The sequence below is a fragment of the Halichoerus grypus genome, chromosome 13 (genome assembly GCF_964656455.1).
Source record: "Halichoerus grypus chromosome 13, mHalGry1.hap1.1, whole genome shotgun sequence".
In the NCBI taxonomy this organism is placed as follows: domain Eukaryota; kingdom Metazoa; phylum Chordata; class Mammalia; order Carnivora; family Phocidae; genus Halichoerus; species Halichoerus grypus.
In genome coordinates, this window is record NC_135724.1 from 60,410,761 (window position 1) to 60,429,924 (window position 19,164).

The 19,164-nt window shown below is 35.2% G+C and overlaps 1 protein-coding gene across 7 annotated transcripts in view; it reads left to right on the forward strand.

Annotated features, from left to right (window-relative positions):
- ANKRD12 (ankyrin repeat domain 12) overlaps positions 1-19,164 on the forward strand; it is a 123,870-nt gene that overhangs the window by 22,750 nt on the left and 81,956 nt on the right. For all 7 annotated transcript variants that reach the window (XM_078060590.1, XM_078060586.1, XM_036092504.2 and 4 more), the window contains exon 2: positions 10,896-11,033. In XM_078060590.1, the coding sequence (XP_077916716.1) occupies positions 10,947-11,033 (87 nt within the window). In that variant the 5' untranslated portion in view covers positions 10,896-10,946. The remainder of the gene's footprint in view (positions 1-10,895; positions 11,034-19,164) is intronic.

Genomic DNA, 19,164 nt, shown 5'->3' on the forward strand with positions numbered 1-19,164 from the left:
GGGAGATATATTTCCTGCTTTTAGGGGGACAAAAGAGTGTGTAAGTGTCTTTGCACTGACTGTTTCCCAAGTAGCTGCAATTCAAAATGATAGGCCATTGTGGTAGATTTTGGGTGGCCTTACCTTGGCCCCTACAAAACACACACACACACACACACACACACACACACACACACACACACACACACATGATAGGACACATGATAGGCCATTGTGGTAGATTTTGGGTGGCCTTACCTTGGCCCCTACAAAACACACACACACACACACACACACACACACACACACACACACACACACACACACACGGGAATATCATTCAGCAGTAAAAAAGAATGAAATCTTGCCATTTGCGACAACATGGGTGCCCCATGAGGACAGTTGTGCTAAGTGAAATAAGTCAGTCAAAAAGACAAACACCATATGATCGCTCTTAAATTTAAGATCTGAAAAAACAAAAACAAAAACAGCAACAACAACTGACAAAAAAACAAGTTCATGGATACAGAAAACAGTGGTTGCTAGAGGTGGGGGGTAAATGGTGAAGGGGGTCAAAAGATTAAAAAAAACAGTGGGAAATTAAAAGTCATAAAGATGTACAGCATGGTGACAGCATAATATACAGCATGGATAATACTGTATTGCAAATTTGAAAGTTGCTAAGAGTAAATCTTAAAAGTTCTCATTATGAGGAAAATAATTTGCACCTGTGTATGGTGACAGATGTTACCTAGGCTTATTGTGATTATTTCACAGTATATACAAATACTGAATCGTTATGTTTTACGCTTTAAACTAATGTCATGTTACATGTCAGTTATACCTCTATAAAAAAATAAAGTGGTAAATTTTATATTAGGTATATTTCACCACAATTTAAATTTTATATAGATTTTAAATTTAAGTTATATGTAATTATAAATGCATAGTTATAATTACTATAATTTAACCACAATTTAAATTATTATATTTTAAATTTAAATTACGTGTTATTACATATATACACAGGCATACTTTGTTCTATTGGCTTTCTTTATTGCGCTTTACAGACACTTTTTTTTTTTTTTTTTTGACAAATTGGATGTTATGTCAACCTTGTGTTGAGCAGGTCTGTCAGTGCCATTTTCCCAACAGCATTTGCTCAGTTTGTGTCTTTGTATCACATTCTGGTAGTTCTTACAATATCTCAGACTTTTTCATTATTTGTTATAGTGATCTGTGATCAGTGATTACAACTCGAAACTCAGATGATAGTTAGCAGTTTTTAGCAAGAAAGTATTTTTTTTAATTAAGGTATATCCATTTTTTTTTTTAACTTAATAGACTACAGTGTAGTGTAAAACATCACTTTCACGTGCACTGGAAAACCAAAAAAATTCATTTGACTCATTTTTTTGCGATTTTCACTTTATTGCAGTAGTCTGGAACCAAACCCACAGTATCTCTGAGATATGTCTGTGTATGTGTGTGCGTGTACAAAAATGACAGCATTGTTTTTCTGCTTTTACAAGACAATAGAAAAATGGTAAATACCACAGTAGAAAATGGCAAAGGATACTAACAAAAATCTGAAGAGAAAAAAATGGAGTAGTGGCTAAAGTGGGGTGAAAAAGTTTTTGATAGTGAGAAGTCCAAGAACCTAAGGGGTCAGAGTGTGAGATGGGATATAGACATGAAATTTGTGTTTTTTTTTTTTTTTTTTTTTTTAAAGATTTTATTTATTTATTTATTGAGAGAGATAGTGATAGAGAGAGAGCATGAGAGGGGGAGAGTCAGAGGGAGAAGCAGACTCCCTGCCGAGCAGGGAGCCCGATGCGGGACTCGATCCCGGGACTCCAGGATCATGACCTGAGCCGAAGGCAGTCGCTTAAACAACTGAGCCACCCAGGCGCCCTAGACATGAACTTTGAAGAAAACCATGATGGGGGAGGGATTTGAGGTAGAGATAAAGACTGTAAGTGATAAAACTCAATATGAGGTAGAGTAACTGGGAGGTATGTAGGTGCTTGCAGTAAAAAGGGTAGAGGAAGAAGTTATTTAATGGTTCCCAAATCATTGAAATTACCTGGGGAACTTTTTTATAAGTAAACATTTTACTTTAAAGTAGTTTTAGATTTACAGAAAAATTATAAAGACAACATGGAGTTTCTGTATACCTCACAAAATTTTCTCCGTTATTAATATCTTACATTAGCATGGTACAGTTTTCATAATTGATACATTATTATTAACTGAAATCCATACTTTATACAGATTTCTATAATTTTTACCTAATGTCATATTCCTGTTCTAGGAATCCCATCTAGGATACCACATTACATTTAGTCATCATGTCTCCTATGCTCCTCTTGGCTGTGATGGGTTCTCAGACTTTCCTTGTTTTTGGTGGTCTCGACCATTTTAAGGAGTACCGGTCAGGTATTTTTGTAGGGTGCCCCAATATTGGAATTTGTCTTATATTTTTCTTGTGATTAGACTAGGGTTATGTGTTTTAGGGAGGAAAACCACCTAGGTAAAGTTCCGTTTTCATCACATCAAGGGTACATACTATCAACATGACATCACTGTTGATGCTAACTTTAATCACTTTGCTGGGATAGTATTTGTCAGGTTTTTCAAGTTTCTTTCTTTTCCCTCTTTCTGTACTGTATTCTTTGGAAGGAAGTCACTCTGTGCAACCCACAGAGTGGGCAGTAATGCTTCATTCACCTCCTTGAGAGAATATCTATATAAACTACCTGGAATTCCTCATGGAAATGGACATAGATATTTATACCTTGGGTTATAACCCAGTACCACTTTACTTATTTATTCTATTGCTGAAAGTGTTCCAACTCTAGTAGTTGGGACCTCTTGCAGTGGACACCTGTATCCCTTTGACACATTCCCATTGTTGAATTTATGTCCATTTTTTGAGGACTTCCTTACTTTATAGTACAAGAGTCTCCAAACTCACGTTGTGTATTTCCTCTCAGTCCTAGGATCAGCCATTTTTCTAAGCCCTGGTTCCTTTGGAGAAAGGTACTAGTAACCAAGATCTTGGTGTTACGTGTTCTCCTTGCTACTGGGGTATTTGTTGTTGCTCCTGGGCTTGCTAGCTGATACAGGAAGGAAATCTATGTGTGTAATCTAATTCTACCTATGCATATCTATAAATATTTTTGTATGAAACCATCTGTGTGTACATTAAGCTAAACATGAGTTCATACTCCCTCAAACAATAATTCGTTACCACATTTCAGCCTTCTCCTGACTTGCCTTTCTGCAATCTCCCACTCAAGCAGTGAGAACCATAGCTCCTATAATTCACTATCCATTTACTTAAGTGTTCATTTCCAGAATACAAGATCAATTGACCCTTAAACAACACACAGAGGTTAGGGGTGCTGACTCCCCACACAGTTGAAAATCCACATACAACTTTTAACTCCTTAAAAACTCCTTTTAACTCCTTACTAATAGGGAGAACCACAAGAGATCACTTTTTACTGCAATGCGCAATTTATGTAGAGATGATTGGCATGACTCGACATTTTAAGTGGGTACTTGCAACGCTGAACCCACCAGTAGTAACAGGATGTGGCTGTGAAATTATTACGGTAGTACAAGATGTGTGTGCTACAGTTAATTTTATGCAGTTATTTAATACTCTGTCTTTACATTTGTTTTCATTTCTCTTGACTAAATGGTACCATGTACAGTCTCTGCATGTGTACATTTTGATAAATTAGTTTTTTATTACAGATTTCTGTATATTTTATGGTAATAAATGGTAAAATATACTAGTATTTGCATATTTTATGCATACATGGGATACCTAACTCTTTTTTCACTATTTCTGGGCTGTGTAGTTCTTGTGTGAGTGTTTTCAAATTGTTGCATATCTCTTTATTTTTTCTAATATATAATTATTGAAAAATTCCACATATAAATGGACCTGTGCAGTTCAAACCCATATTGTTCAAGGCTCAACTCTATAGTATCAGAATTGTTAAGCTATACCACCAGGGACCTTTTTTTATTGAAATAAAATTCACATATAATTCACTATTTTCACCATTTTAAAGTGTACAATTCAGTGGTTTTAGGTATATTCACAGTGTTGTGCAACCATCACCATTACCTAATTCTAGAACATTTTTAATTACCCAAAAAGAAACCTGTTTCCCTCTTCTCCCAGCCCCTGGCAGTCACTAAAGGCAGCTTTTTAAAAAGTGGTATTTATTTCCCTTCCCAGATATTCTGATTCAGTAGTTCCAAAGATAAAGCTAGACATCTGTATCTTTAAAAAACAACAACAAACCATTCTGCTTTGCTTCTGGTAGTCAAGCAAGTTTGAATTACCAGGTGGCATAAGCCTAAAAGAACAGCATATTTTGAGTAAATTGAAATGTTCTGGAAGCAGTAATGTGAATCAAAGAGGATCTCGTCAAAGCTAAAAACAAATGCCAACGCAGTTTGATTGTCTTTAATTTAAAAGTCGGTTTAGGCAGGGTTGAAGTGAGGGAAAGAAACCATTTTATAAAATGTCAGCTTGTTGCATCTGTGTTTAGATTTCAGTTAACTTTTAATCCATGTAGTATGTATTCATCCTTTACTAAGTTTTGGTTTCAGTACTTTGTTCTGCTTATTTTCTCTTGGGTGTTTTTTTCCCCCTGACTTTTTTTTTTTTTAAACTTCTGCTTATCTTAGCCCACTTAGAGGAAAGCTTCCCCTCTTCCTGCCACCAAAACCTTGGTAAAAATGTACTCTTAAAGGATGAGTACTAAGTGCCAAGTAGGTATAGAGCTGTAGTAGTAAAGCTAAGTATATCTGATGACTTAACTGGGAAAGATTTGCTGACAGACTTTGAGTTTGATACCTTTTCGTTTTGTAGATAGAAGCTAAAGACAAATTCTGGTATTTTGTGATACCCCTATGAGGAATTTTGAAGTCAGACTTATAGTTGGAAAATAGAGTGACTAGACTTATAATTGGAAGATAGAGTAACTAGGGCTAACAAAAAAAATAATGTTTAAAGCATTGATTCTGAGGGTCCAGTGCTCACTGAATGTTATAAAACTATAAAGTGATCTCAAAATACAGAATTTTCTTTAGTTTCTTTAGAGGAACACTTCTGTAGATTTTCACTTTTACTTTTACATCCATAGCATATAACTTCACAAATTCCATTATCTACTTCTGTTCTCCAAAGTTCTCGTCTAGCCATACTATCTTGCCAATAGTCTACCAGTCTTTTCTCTCTTCTTGGATTTTTTCCCCTTAACCCTCACTTGTTTTGTCATGTTGAGTAGCTTTTCCCTACAGACTGCTCCCAAGGCTTATTCCTTCTTGATTGGTTTTTCCAAAGCATTTTCTCAACAACGTTTGGCTTCTTCCTATGGGCGATTTTGTACTCTCTGCTAGGAAGATAAAGTTTTCTCCAAATTGTTAGGATGAGAGTAAGTCGTAAACAAAAAAGAGCAACTTATTAATATTGCCTGAAGAATCGGTTTTGTTATTATACTAAGAAGTCTGACTGTCAAGCAAGACTTGACATTGCAGTTACCTCAGCCTTCAAGAAGGATGCTTATCTGTGTAATTATTCTTGTCGAGTTAGCTGTGTTGTTTGAATCTGCTCTTCTTGTTATTAAATTATAACTTAGCATTAGTTTAGTGACATTGTTACTGCCTAATTAGTTTTACTTGCTTGGTTAAACTTTACATTGTGGGTAGGGATACGGATTTTTATCAGTAGTTTTTAGCAAATTTCCAATAACTGGACTTTTTAGATATGCATGCATTGTGTCCCAAAAATGAGTCGGTCAGACTCCTTTTGCTAAAGCAAATGTGTATGTAATCCAAGAAAGTGTGCTTATAGAATATTTTTCTACTGGAAAGAAGGATTGGGTCAGGTAGATGGATACCACCTTACTTAGGTCAAGAGATTTAAGATACAGTAGTTTTCTTCCAGTTATGTGATTTCTCTTCCCCATCCCTCATCCCCCACCCCACATCAAAAGTAGTTTCTAGAGATCCCAATGAAGGAGGCTTTGAAAAATCAGTTTGGAAAATACTGTTTAAAGTTCTATTTAAATGTAAAGAATTGTATAAAACTTCATTTTTTCCTTATAATCTGAAAGAAAAAAATATCTGTGGTTTGCAAGCTTCTGCTAAGACGATTTTAAACTTAAAAATCTATAGAGGGCAGTAATTGAGTAAGCAACAAATTTTCTATCTAAAGTGGAGGGAAGAATAAACTTCCAGAGAAGCCAGTGTTAAAGGTGATAATTAAGAGGCAGTGATAAGAAACTAATAGTTGCTACATATACTTGCCAGAAAAACGGAAACAGATCAATCTAAGAGAAGAAAGCTATGGAGCATTTATGGCATAAGTAACAATCAGTAGAATAAAATAAATATTGTGCCAGTGTTTGAATGCTCTTTAGGATCAATCTTGTAAGTTAAAGTACTCTCACAAAGAGTTATCCTGTGAAGAAAGGAAATGACAGTTAAAAAATTTTAATGAGACACTCAGGCTGCTTAATGTAGTTATTTTTTAAATTAAGATGATACCCCACACACCCACATGCATGCATGTTGTGTATATATATGGTTTAATATGGTAGAGAAATCCTGTCTTAAATTAATGAAATGAATCCTTTTCTAATGAGATCGTTTATAGTATCAGTAAAAATACTCAGTAATTTAATTTGTTTTCAAATTTTCCTAATGATTAAGAACCACTGGGATACTTATTAAAAGTACAGATTCTTGGTTTTATTTCACACCTACTAAATGTGTATTTTAACCCGCACTCCAGGAAATTTTTATTAAGTAGGACTACATTAAACTAAAAACCTTTCGCACAGCGAAGGAAACAATGGAAAGGCAGCCTTTGGAATGAGAGAAAATATTTGCCATACATCTGGTAAGGGATTAATGTCCAAAATATATACAACTCAATAGTAAACAAATTCAGTTTAAAAATGGGCAAAAGACCTGAACATTTCTCCAGAGAAGACACACAAATGGCCAAGTATATGAAAAGGTGCTCAGCGCCTGGGTGGCTCAGTCGTTAACGCATCTGCCTTCTGCTCAGGTCGTGATCCCGGGGTCCTGGGATCGAGCCCCGCATTGGGCTCCCTGCTCTGCAGCAAGCCTGTTTCTCCCTCTCTCACTCTCCCTGCTTGTGTTCCCTCTCTCGCTGTGTCTCTCTCTCTGTCAAATAAATAAATAAATAAAATCTTAAAAAAAAGAGAGAAAAGGTGCTCAGCATCACTAATCATCAGGGAAATGCAAATCAAAACCATGATGAGATCTCACCTTACACCTTTTAGGATGGCTGTTACCAAAAAGACAAGAGATAGCAAGAGTTGGTGACCGTAGGGTGACAAGGTCCCTTATACACTCTAGTTGGAATGTAAGTTGGTGCAGCCACTGTGGAAAAGAGCATGGAGGTTCCTCAAAAAATTAACAATATAACTGCTATCTGATCCAGCAATCCCACTTTTAGGTATATATCTAAAGGAAATGAAATCAATACCTCAAAGTGATATTTCTACTAATCAGTGTTGCAGCATTAGTCACCAAAGCCAAGTGTAGAATCAGCCTTAATGTATGTTGATGGATGAATAGATAAAGAAAATATGGTCTTCATATTTACAATGGAATATTATTCAGTCATTGAAAAAAAGGAAATCCTCCCATTTGTGCTAACATGGATGAACTTGAAGGACATTACATTAAGTGAGATAAGCCAGAGACAGAAAAATAAATACTGTATGATTTCACTTACGTGTGGAATCTAAAAATGAACTCATGGAAGCAAAGAGTAGAATGGCGGTTGCTGGGGATTGGGGGAAATGGGGAGATGTACAGCATGGTGACTATAGTTAATAATGTATTATATACTTGAAATTTTCTTATAGACTCAAGTGCTCTTACTACACACACACAGATAAAATGTGTTAATTATGTGACATGATGGATGTTTTAATTAGCTTGTGGTAATCATTTCACAGTGTATACATATATCAAATTACCACATTGTACACCTTAGATATATACAGTGTTTGTCAGTTATACTTCAGTAAAACCAGGGGGAAAAGATGAGGTTTGATGAGAGTGTACATTCTTGCCTCATTGTTGATCTTAGGAGACAAAGCATTCAAGTTCTGTTCTATTACTGGGAGTTGTTTGCCATTAATCAGTATTAACTTTCATCAAATGCTTTTTCTGTATCTGTTGAGACTACCATTTGTTTTTTTCGCTTTTAGTCTGTTAATACAGTGAATTGCATAGATTGATTTTCACGCATTAAGCTGACCTTCAGTTACTGGGATAAATCCTACTTGTCATGATGGATTGTCCTTTTTATATATAGTTGAATTTAATTTCCTAATATTTTATTGAAGATTTTTTTGTATATGATCATGAGCTGTTATATTGATCTGTAGTTTGTTTGGGAGCCCAACATGGGGCTTGAACTCACAACCCTAAGATCAAGACCTGAGCTGAGATCGAGTGAGGCGGTTAACCAACTGAGCCACCCAGGCGCCCCAATTATATTAAATTTATTACTGTTTGTTTTTGACCCATGACATGCCTGTCTTGGTGAATATTCTGTGTGCCTTTGAAGAGAATGATTATTTTCCTGTTGTTGGGCAGATTTTTGTACAAATGTCAGTTAGATCCAGTTGACTTGAATTGATGGCATTTTTCAGTTCTTTTATATCCTTGTTAATTTTCTATCTTAGACTAGTTGAAGCTTTCAGCTGTAATTATGAATTTGTCTATTTCTCCTGTCAGTTTTGCCAGTTTTTGCTTCCTGTATTTTGCAGCTCTTTTGCTAGTTGCATACACATTTAGTGGACTGATCTAATTACACACTGAACTTATCAGTGTGTAATAAGTAAAGTTCACCCTTTGCTCTGAGATCTGTTTTGTCTGATATTAATGTAGTTACTCTAGCTTTCCTTTGATTAGTGCTTGCATGGCATATCTTTTTTCCATTCTTTTCCTGCCTTCTATTTGGTTATTTGTACATTTTAAGATACTCTGTTTTAGTTTACCTAATGTGATTTTGATTATCCTGTGTATAGTTTGTATATTGGTTGCTCTAGCAGTTACATTATATAGCATAGGCTCAGAACCTAACTATATATTAAATGCTTTTTATTGATGGAATATTTTTAGAATCTAATTTTGATTTTTTGAAATTTTCCAAATAAAGTTATTGAAAGGTAATACAAGCTTTTTCTGACAGTCCATTAATAGAATATTATTGCTATGTATAATTTTCTTAAAAAATATTAATGACAGTCCTAAATTCACCAATAACTTGCTTTGCTTGATCTACGAAGGAGCTAGTGCTTTATCTTTATAGTCTCACCTAGACTAATGCCTGGGGTTGATATTATGCAGATCCGTTTTGCTTTTGAGTCAGAATTTTTGTGTTTATATATGACTCATAACTGTAACTCTGTAGGCTTTACACAAGGCTAGTTTTGAGGGCAGTGCTATGTTTAATGATTCTATTTATATGGTAATAGTTGAAACAGTTGAATGATCCCAAGGTAAACTGTGCCTCATGTGTGTAGTATCAAAAAAGTTTCTTTATTCAAGTTTATTTCCTCCTCTATAAATGAAAGATTTGAACTATTTGAACTCTGGCAGTTTTTTTCTGTTGGAATGTATTCTAATTTGGCTATGTTCAGATTAATTTAATCTAGTTTTGATAATCTACAAGTTAAGTCAGTTCATTTAAGGGATTTTGGGGTTTGATTCACCTATTGCAATCAAACAGTTTAAAGCACCAATAGAACAATTTGAAGAACATAGAAGATTTTATTAATCTTCTGTTCAAGGTGTCTGGGTTTTAATAATTCACATAGATGCTAGAATATAGCTTACTTAGACCTGTAATATCCATCTATAAGAAATTTATTGCATGAAATAATTAAAAATTAGGCTTGTCAGTCATTCTGCTTAATGTTGTGGTCTGTCATGCTCCTGTTGGCCAGCAACTTCAGTCTAGCCCAGTGCTATACAGTAGAGCTCTCTGTGATAATAGAAATGTATATCTGTATTATATAGTAGTTACTTTAATTTTAGTTAATTTAACTTTCAACAGCCACATGTAGCTGGTAGGTCATCAGACAGCAACACTGGTCTAGTCTCATGGCTTCCCTTTTTATATGTAAAACTCCCTTCTTGGAATTTTTTTGGATTTCAAGTGTAAGCTTGTATGTAAGCATAAGCTTCTAAGAAGATTCTTGACCTATTGCAGAGCAGGAAACAGAAGGCTGAACAAATTAGAAAGAAAATGATATATGACATGATAATTACAGTATGATAAACATTAAGCAAATGAATAGGTTGGTAAAGTGACTAACTGCCTGGGAATGTCTGGGAGTTGAGTGAAGGTGAATAAATACTCCAGGAATTTCAAGTAGGAAGGGTTTCATAAATTTAAGTTAATTTAAAATGGAATTAGATATTGTAAAATTGCAGTCAAACCTATCAGATTCTTGGTTGGGTCTTCAGAAGTATATTCCAGACCAATGCAGAACTACCAGAGAATCTGCTAGGACCGTCTACCTTTAGAGACAGGCTGAAATGACAAACCCTTTGTTACTGCTTTCATTTCTACTGCTTGTGTTTCCTTGAAAAACTGGATATTAGATATTAGTCTAGAGAAGATGGGAAGAAATATAAAAGTAGTTCTCTTTTCTTTTCAGTGACAAGCTGAGTGGACTTTAATTAGAAGCTCAAATTCTTAAATGAAAACTTAGTTTAGGCTAGGACTTTTAGAGACATAGAGAATATCAAATTGCATTAACTGTGGTATATACCTTTAAGTAGGTTTCATTGCATATGAATACAAATAACCCTTATATATCCATTCTTTACAGATCCAGGATGAGAAGACTGATAAAAGAAGAAGCTAGCTGAACAGCTATAAGATGCCCAAATCTGGGTTCACAAAACCAGTTCAGAGTGAAAATTCTGACAGTGACAGCAATATGGTAGAAAAACCATATGGAAGAAAGGTATATGATTATACTAAAGATGTGTTGACTCCTTTGGAATTGGCAAGAACTCCCCATTTAGTATTTTTAGTAATTACCCATAAAATAAAAAGCAGTTGGATGCCAGATAAATCCAAACCATTTATCTAAATCTTTCAGAATTAAATTGGATTCCTAGGAATAAGATTGTTTTTCATTCCCTGAGATAACACAATTACTAATATGTCATATTTACTTAAGAAATAATCAGTGAGAGGGGGTGAAAAAAAAAATCCAAGACTTCACAATCATTTGGCATTTATTTCTCCACCTCCTGACCCCCAGTAGCAAAACACACATATACAGTAGCAGTTGTATTTTCCATATATTTAACCTTGGGTAAATTTACATAACTTTTCCAACCTCAGTGTCTCTCTCTCCAATGGAGGACAAGAGTACTTTAGAGAATTGTTGTGACAGTGAAATGGCATAAGTATAGTGCCTAATGTAATGCTTGTTACATAATATGTGCTTAATAAATATTAACAGTTTTTGTTGTTTATTATTAGTCATTGCCAGTGACCTATGATTCTTTTTACATCTATCCTTCTTCATTCCTAACTGGTCTCAATCTCCTTTATCTAGTTAATTTTACACATTATCTTTGAATTTTTCCTTTTTGTTTTTTTGTTTTTCCTTTTAAGTCTTTTCTTCCCCCTAAGTCATTTTCTTATTGAAGGACATCTGAAATGTTTCCGGTTTTTCGCAAATATGAATAGAGTTGCAATGAACATTTGTGTACAAATCTTTTTTTTAAACCCTTTATTGAGGTATAATTTACCCTTAAAATTCACTCATTTAGTGTATAATCTGGTGATTTTTAGTAAACTTACAAAGTTTTGCAGCCATCATCACAATCCAGTTTACACCCTTTCCATCATGGCTAAATGATGCTCATGCCCATTTGCATTCAGTCCCTATTCCCACCCCAACCCCCAGGCAACCCCAAATCTGCTTTCAAAATTAGGAATTTTAAGTTTTCAGAATTTGTTGTTTTCAAAAACTGTTTTGGCTATTCAGGATCCTTTACATTTCCAGACAAATTTTAGGATTAGCTTGTCAGTTTCTACAAAAAACCTGTTGGGATTTTTAGTAAGGATTTTATCGAATAGATCAGTTTGGATAGTGTTGACATCTTAACAGTATGTCTTTCAGTCCATCACCACTGAATATCTCTGTTTATTTAGGTCTTCAGTTTCCCTGAGCAATACTTTATAGTTTTTAGTGTACAAATCTTGCACTTCTTTTGCTAAATTATTAGTGTTTTATTCTTTTGGATGCTATAATAGTTAATTTCATTTTGGGTTTTTTATTGCTAGTGCATAGAAATAGAATTGATTTTTATATAGTGATTTTGTATTCTGTGACCTTACTGAACTCATGTATTGGTTCTAAAAGTCTGTGGATTCCTTAGGATTTTCTACAAATGGGATCATGTCCTCTCCGTATAAAGATAATTTTACTTCTTTTCCAGTATAGATACTTCTGTTTTTTTCTTGCCTGATTGCACTGGCAATCTCTGCCTTTGATTAAAATGATTAATCCATTTACATTTAATATAATTATTCATAGGGTTGGATTTACATCGCCATTTTGCTCTGTGTTCTTATATGTTTCATATTTTTTTTGTTTTTCTCCCATCTGTGCTGCCTTTTTTTATTCTAAATATTTTTCATTGTACTATTTACATTTCTGATTTCTTAAACTTCTTAAATTTCTGATTTCTTGAATTGTAATCTTAAGAGGTTGATCTCTGGATTATAATATGCATCTAATTATTCTAAGTTAATATTGACTTAATTCCAGTAAAATATAGCAACTTTGTTCCTGTATAGCTCCATTTCCTCCCCTTTTTTTGTGTATCTATCTACAGATTCATCAACATTTGCTATTAACTCCAAAATAGACTGTTATGATTTTGTACAATCCTTTAAAGAAATGAAAGAAGAAAGGGGAAACACATATTCATACAGTTCTTTTTACCTACAAATTTACCAGTTTCGTCACTCTTAATTTCTTCTTCTTACAGACTCAAGTTACTGTCTGGTTGTTATTTTCTTATAGTCTCTAGGAATTTCAGTATTTACTGTAAAACAGACCTTCAGCCATGATTAGATTTCTCAGTCTTCATTGATCTAGGAATATCTTGGTTTTGCTGTATTTTAAAAACAGCTTTATTGAGATATAATTCACATACCATATGATTCACTTAAAGTGTACAATTCAGTAGTCTTTTATATTTACAGAGTTGTGCAGTTATCTCCACTATTGATTTTAGAGAATTTTTACCCAAAAAAGAAACCTGTGTATCCATCAGCAGTCACTCCTCGTTCTGTCCCCAACTTTCACAGCCCTAGGCAGTCACTAATCTACTTTCTGTCTCTGTAGAATTGCCTATTCTGGATGTTCCATACAAATTGAGTTATAGAATTGTGGTCTTTGGTGACTGTTTTCAAAGCGCAGTTTTGTTGGATATAGATTTCTTAGTTGACTTTTTTAAAGAAAAAAAAATTGAATGTCACCCTACTTCTTTCTTGCTTTAACTGTTTCTGATAAGAAGTCAGCTGTTTTGTACCATTGTCAAGATGAATTTTTTTTTTCATTGCTTCTCTCTCTTTGACTGTCATGTGCTTAGGATTCCCTTGTATTTATTCTATTTGGGGTTTCTTGAGCTTCTTAGATCTGTAGATTAAAGGCTTTCATGAAATTTGGAATATTTACTGTTTTTTTTTTTTTCACATCTGCTGGTAAACATTTCTAATACATTTTCAGTTACTCTGCTTTTCAAATCCAGTATTGCCATTTGGTTGTTTTTGTAATTTTTCTTTATTAGTATTTTCTGTTTGATAAGTCATTGTCATACTTTAATTTTTTAAACATTGTTTTATTTCTTTATAATAACTGTCAAATCTAGTATTTGGGCTTACTCAGAGAAGTTTCTATTGAATACTTTTTTCCTTGCTTTTTTTGTATGTCTTAATTTTTATTGAAAACTGGACAATTTAGATCATATACTGTAGCAGTTTTACAATTCTGGGTTCTCATTATTTCCCACCGGAAAGTTGTAACTGTCGCTGAGTTTTTTTATTTATTTATAATAAAATGTTAAGAATTTATCTGCAGTATTTGTCTCAACCACTGGCATCCATTTTTTTTTCTTTTTCTTTTTTGGTCTTGCTTCCACAGGGTTACCCCTGTCTGTGTAGATTAGTCAGCAGCAGTTGATTGGTCAGAGGTTGTACTCAAATACCAGGAGCCATAAGACTTCCACCTTCTATTGACAGACCTGCCTGTGTGTTGAGGAGTGCATTCAACATTCAGGCATTTTTGTTTTGTTTTTTTTAAGATTTTATTTATTTGACAGAGCACAAGCAGGTAGAGCGGCAGGCAGTGGGAGAGGGAGAAGCAGGCTCCCCACTGAGCAACGAGCCCAATGTGGGGCTTGATCCCAGGACCCTGGGATCATGACCTGAGCCGAAGGCAGACACTTAACTGACTGAGCCACCCACATGCTCCCCTCTTTAGGCATTTTTGAAATCTTCCCTGGTATTTACTTTCTGTTGGGCTCACCCAGGTCTTCCCCTTGCTTGTGTGCACTCAGCTAAGGATATGTGGAGAGCTTGGACCCTCCCAGATTTCCTCTGCATGTACACACCATCTCCCAGTCAGTGAGGGATATATGGAGAGCTTAGCCCTTCTCAGATCTTCCTCATACATTAACATAGCTTCCCCTCTCAGCCAAGGATATGTGCAAACAAATCTTATCTGGTACACCCTATGGCTCTCTCGTTTCTGCAGTCTCCTTGGTAAATATCTGGCTTATTCACCAGCTGCTGCTCTTCTGCAGCAGGATCACAATCTTAGGCTAATAGGACTATGCATTGTGCCCCCTCCAGTTGTTTCCTACCCTGTTTGCTATTTTTATAAACAATGCAGCTGGGTGTGGGCTTTTGGCCTTCTATACCAATTCAAGTTGACACTCTTTGGCAGCAAAGATGCTGGTTTTCATTGCCAACCCCACCCCAGTAGCACTTCATGAAACTAAGCATCAGCCAGGGAATGAAAGCATTCCCCGGGCAAGAATGCCAAAGACACTCACTGTTCTTGAAAAAAACATCGTTTTTCTTGAAAAAAGAAAAAAAGTTTTCTTGAAAATTTAAGCAGTTTTTCTTGAAAGAAAAAGGCTTCTCAATTTGTTGTTTGCTTTTTTCAATTTCTAGAGCCTTGAAGTGGTTGTTTTGACAATTGTCTAGATTTGTAGTCGTTTCTTGGGGAGATAAATTGCCAGTATCTTCACTCCACCATAGACAAGTTTCCCCAAATAAATTGCCAGTGTCTTCACTCCACCATAGACAAATTTCCCCAAATGTGACAAATCTTAAGCAGAATGGTTTCATTATTAGTTTTATCTAACAAACCTTATATGGGATTCTTAGTGTATTATGTACTGTTTTATGACACTAAGCATAAAACAACAGGTGGTTAAGGTATGATTTAAATCTTTATGAAGACTCTTTAATAATTCTTCCTGTTTGTCTGAAATGTTTTGCTCTCAGGACCTCTTCAACATAATCAAAGATCCCAAAAAGGGTCACCTGGGTGGCTCAGATGGTTAAGCATTTGCCTTCAGCTCAGGTCATGATCTCCAGGTCCTGGGATCTACCCCCACATTGGGCTCCCAGCTCAGCGGGGAGTCTGCGTCTCCCTCTCCCTCTGACTGTTTGCCTGCTTGTGCTCTCTCTATCTCTCTCTCTTAAATAAATAAATAAAATATTTGGGGGGGAAAAAAATCCCAAAAAGCTTTTTTACATGTGGGTATATCTGTTGATATTTACAGTATCAGAAATTAGAACTGAGAAAAAATTAATGTTATATTAACTGGTTTAAAAAAACAGTAAAACTATTACATGTTTACACACATAATATATTTTCATGGAAAACAACTATATTGGATATATAAGTATATCCAAAACAAAAAATATTAGAAGAGTGTCCTTGGTTTTGCACAGATCTTTAATGTCTGATTTAACAGAAGACCACTGAATTCTCATCTGCTTCTGCATGCAGTGTATTTGGATATCACTTGTCATGTAGTCTCTAGAAAACTCTAGTATTCTTGAGAGAATGAGCAAGGTACAGTAACACCTTACTGTGAGCATATTTCTGACCTTGCAGATCCTCTGAAATGGTCTCAGGTACCATACTTTGAGAATTGCTCTACCATTGTAAGAAGCACATTAATGGAAGTATTGAGTGTACAATGATGGGACAAAAAAGGAGAGAAGCAATCAACTGTAGAGGGTTCAGGGATGGTTTCACAGTAGAAAAGATACTTAATCTGAATTCTCAAGGATGAATGAGTATGTGGCCAGCAGGAAAGTGGAAGTGGAGGACAGTCCAAGATGTAAAAAAGACATGAATTTTCACGTTACAGTAGTACATATAAAGTCAGGATGTAGCCTGTGGAGGATGGAGGGTAGGAGATGAGTATTAGACACGGGCTGGTTCATTATGGCCTTATGTGTCTTTTTTTTTTTTTTAAAGATTTTATTTATTTATTTGACAGAGAGAGACATAGCGAGAGCAGGAACACAAGCAGGGGGAGTGGGAGAGAGAGAAGCAGGCCTCCCGCAGAGCAGGGAGCCCGATGTGGGACTCGATCCCAGGACCCTGGGATCATGACCTGAGCCGAAGGCAGACACTTAACGACTGAGCCACCCAGGCGCCCTGGCCTTATGTGTCTTGCCAAGGAACTTGAAATTTATCCTGTAGCCATTGAGTTAAAAGGGAAGGGCTATGGTAGAAAGCAATTAGAGTGTTATTTTAAAAATCCAAACAAAAGGCAGTGTGGGCAGCGGCTATGGGGATAGAAAGAAGTTGGCAGATCTAAATGATGTTGAATGAATCAAACTTGAGTTGTAGAAAAAGTAATCTGGGTCCACCCTGAGGTTTATTATTCCCTGAGAAGGAATCCAAGAAATGGAATGGGTTGTTTTGAGAAGAATGTTTGGTTTGTACTTGTTGATTTGGCCATTGGAACATCCAGCTGGAAGTATTAATAAGCAGTTAGATAAAAATCCAGAGCTCAAAACAGCTCATTGGAAATAAATATATGAGGATTAGTGAAAAAGTAACCTTATCATTATGGAGATGTCACCCAAAGAGAGTGGAGAGAGAATGGAGGAGAGTATACCCTGAGGAATTCAAATATTTAAGAGTCATCAAGAGACAGGAAATGAGGACAGAGAGAACCAGGAGAGGCTAAACAGAGAAGAGTAGCTAAGGGAGTCTGTATGCCAAATGCCACAGAGGTTAGCAGGAAGGGTGAGGCCATTGGATTTTGTCAGTTGAGATACCTTAAAATGACTTAAAATGACTTTGCTTGGTAAAGGTAATTTCAGTAGAGTTTTAGGGACAGAATGCAGTGCTAGATTTGAGAAGACAATTAGAACTTCTTTTTCTAAATGTTTGAATATAGTAAAGGTTACATTTGTGAAATTATATCTGGGCTGCTTGATATCATTTTGGGGGTTGAATTTATATGGCTGAACTTGTTAAAACTTCTGTTCTTCCTAGGTACTTTGTATGTAGCTTTTGAAAGCTGCCACTAAATAAACAGTAGTGGCTAAGCATTGCCTTCATAAAAGTGTAGAAACAACTAGCAAAAAGCAAACACTTTTCACTAACATACTTCTATTAAAAACATTGCTTTGGTAAGTTAAGAATGCTTATTAATCATTAGATTTATACAATAAATGGGAAGAATAATACAGACTACTATATTTTTCATTTATTAATATTTGGCTTACCCAAAGTGATATATTTAATTCTTCTCAATCTCTGTACAATCACTTAATCAAGATCACATACTTGTTTGTTTGGGTAAGTATCAGAAGTTCTTCTGAGGCAATGTGCATGGTGCTCATTGCCATGTTTTAGGATTTCTGAGCAGGTTGACATTGAAAGCTGTTGTTAAAAGTGATTTTCTTCAGTGTTAGGTATTTAACTTAGTGAGTAGATTGGCCTTGAAGCCAGCCTCAAGCTTCTTCTGAGTTTTTTTCTTCCATACAGTTTTAGAAATGAATATACAGTTCTGATAGAGATCTTATTTACAGTTTAATATGACACAGACTATTGCTGTTATGAGATCCTAACTTAATAAAATAACCTGAACCAAAATTTAATTTCTTAAATGATTTAAGTGGAGCATAATTTTAAATAATAATCACATTCTATAGCAATACGCATTTAATATAAAGTGCTTTCATTACCTCATTAAATATCACAATAGGAGTTCATCAAAAATGTCTCCTCACAATTCTTCAAGTATTTTATCCTTTCAGTGCTAATCTGTGGGATTTTTTTCCATTGATTTTAGTTTAGAAATTATTTTGTACTGTTTTCAGCTGTAAGTTAGTATTTATGATCTGTAAAAAAAAAAAAAAAATCTTTGATAAAACCTTCTATGAAAATCTAAAATCTAGGTTAAATTCATGAAGTGTGAAAGTGGCTATTAATCATTTAACCTGCTAAGTAGCTGTCTTATCCTTTTCATCAACATACTTCAGACCTTCATTATTTTATATCCAAGTGATAATAGAGAAATTTTTATTTTACTGTTCAAGTAATATAATACATGTTGGTTGTAGAAAACTTAGAAAATACATAGAAGAATAATGAAAATAGAAATTGCCTTGTAAAAAACCATCAAGAATCTGAGATTGCATTGTACACTGTCCTACTTGCAAGCTAATCAGCTTCATGGATGCTGGCAGGAGATGCGAGACTCCTGAGTGGGATATAAAGGAAAGTTAATTTCTCATAACAATAGCAGTAGCCATCTATCAGCATTTGTGCCTGTAACGTGAGCCCTATTTCTCACAAGGGGATGCAAAGAGAGCCAGGTGACAACTACATATAAAGGGGGTTGCAGTACAGGAGAGGAACCCCAGATCTTTTATAATGGGCAGTAAGTCCACCTGACTTACTCCCCCTAAAGGGAGAAATTATTTATTATACAGAACAGGATACAGATCTGCCCTTTGTGCTCTATGGGGAGATGCTACCTTCCAAGGCTGTTCTCCATATAGATATTCTTGAAAAGATAGTCCAG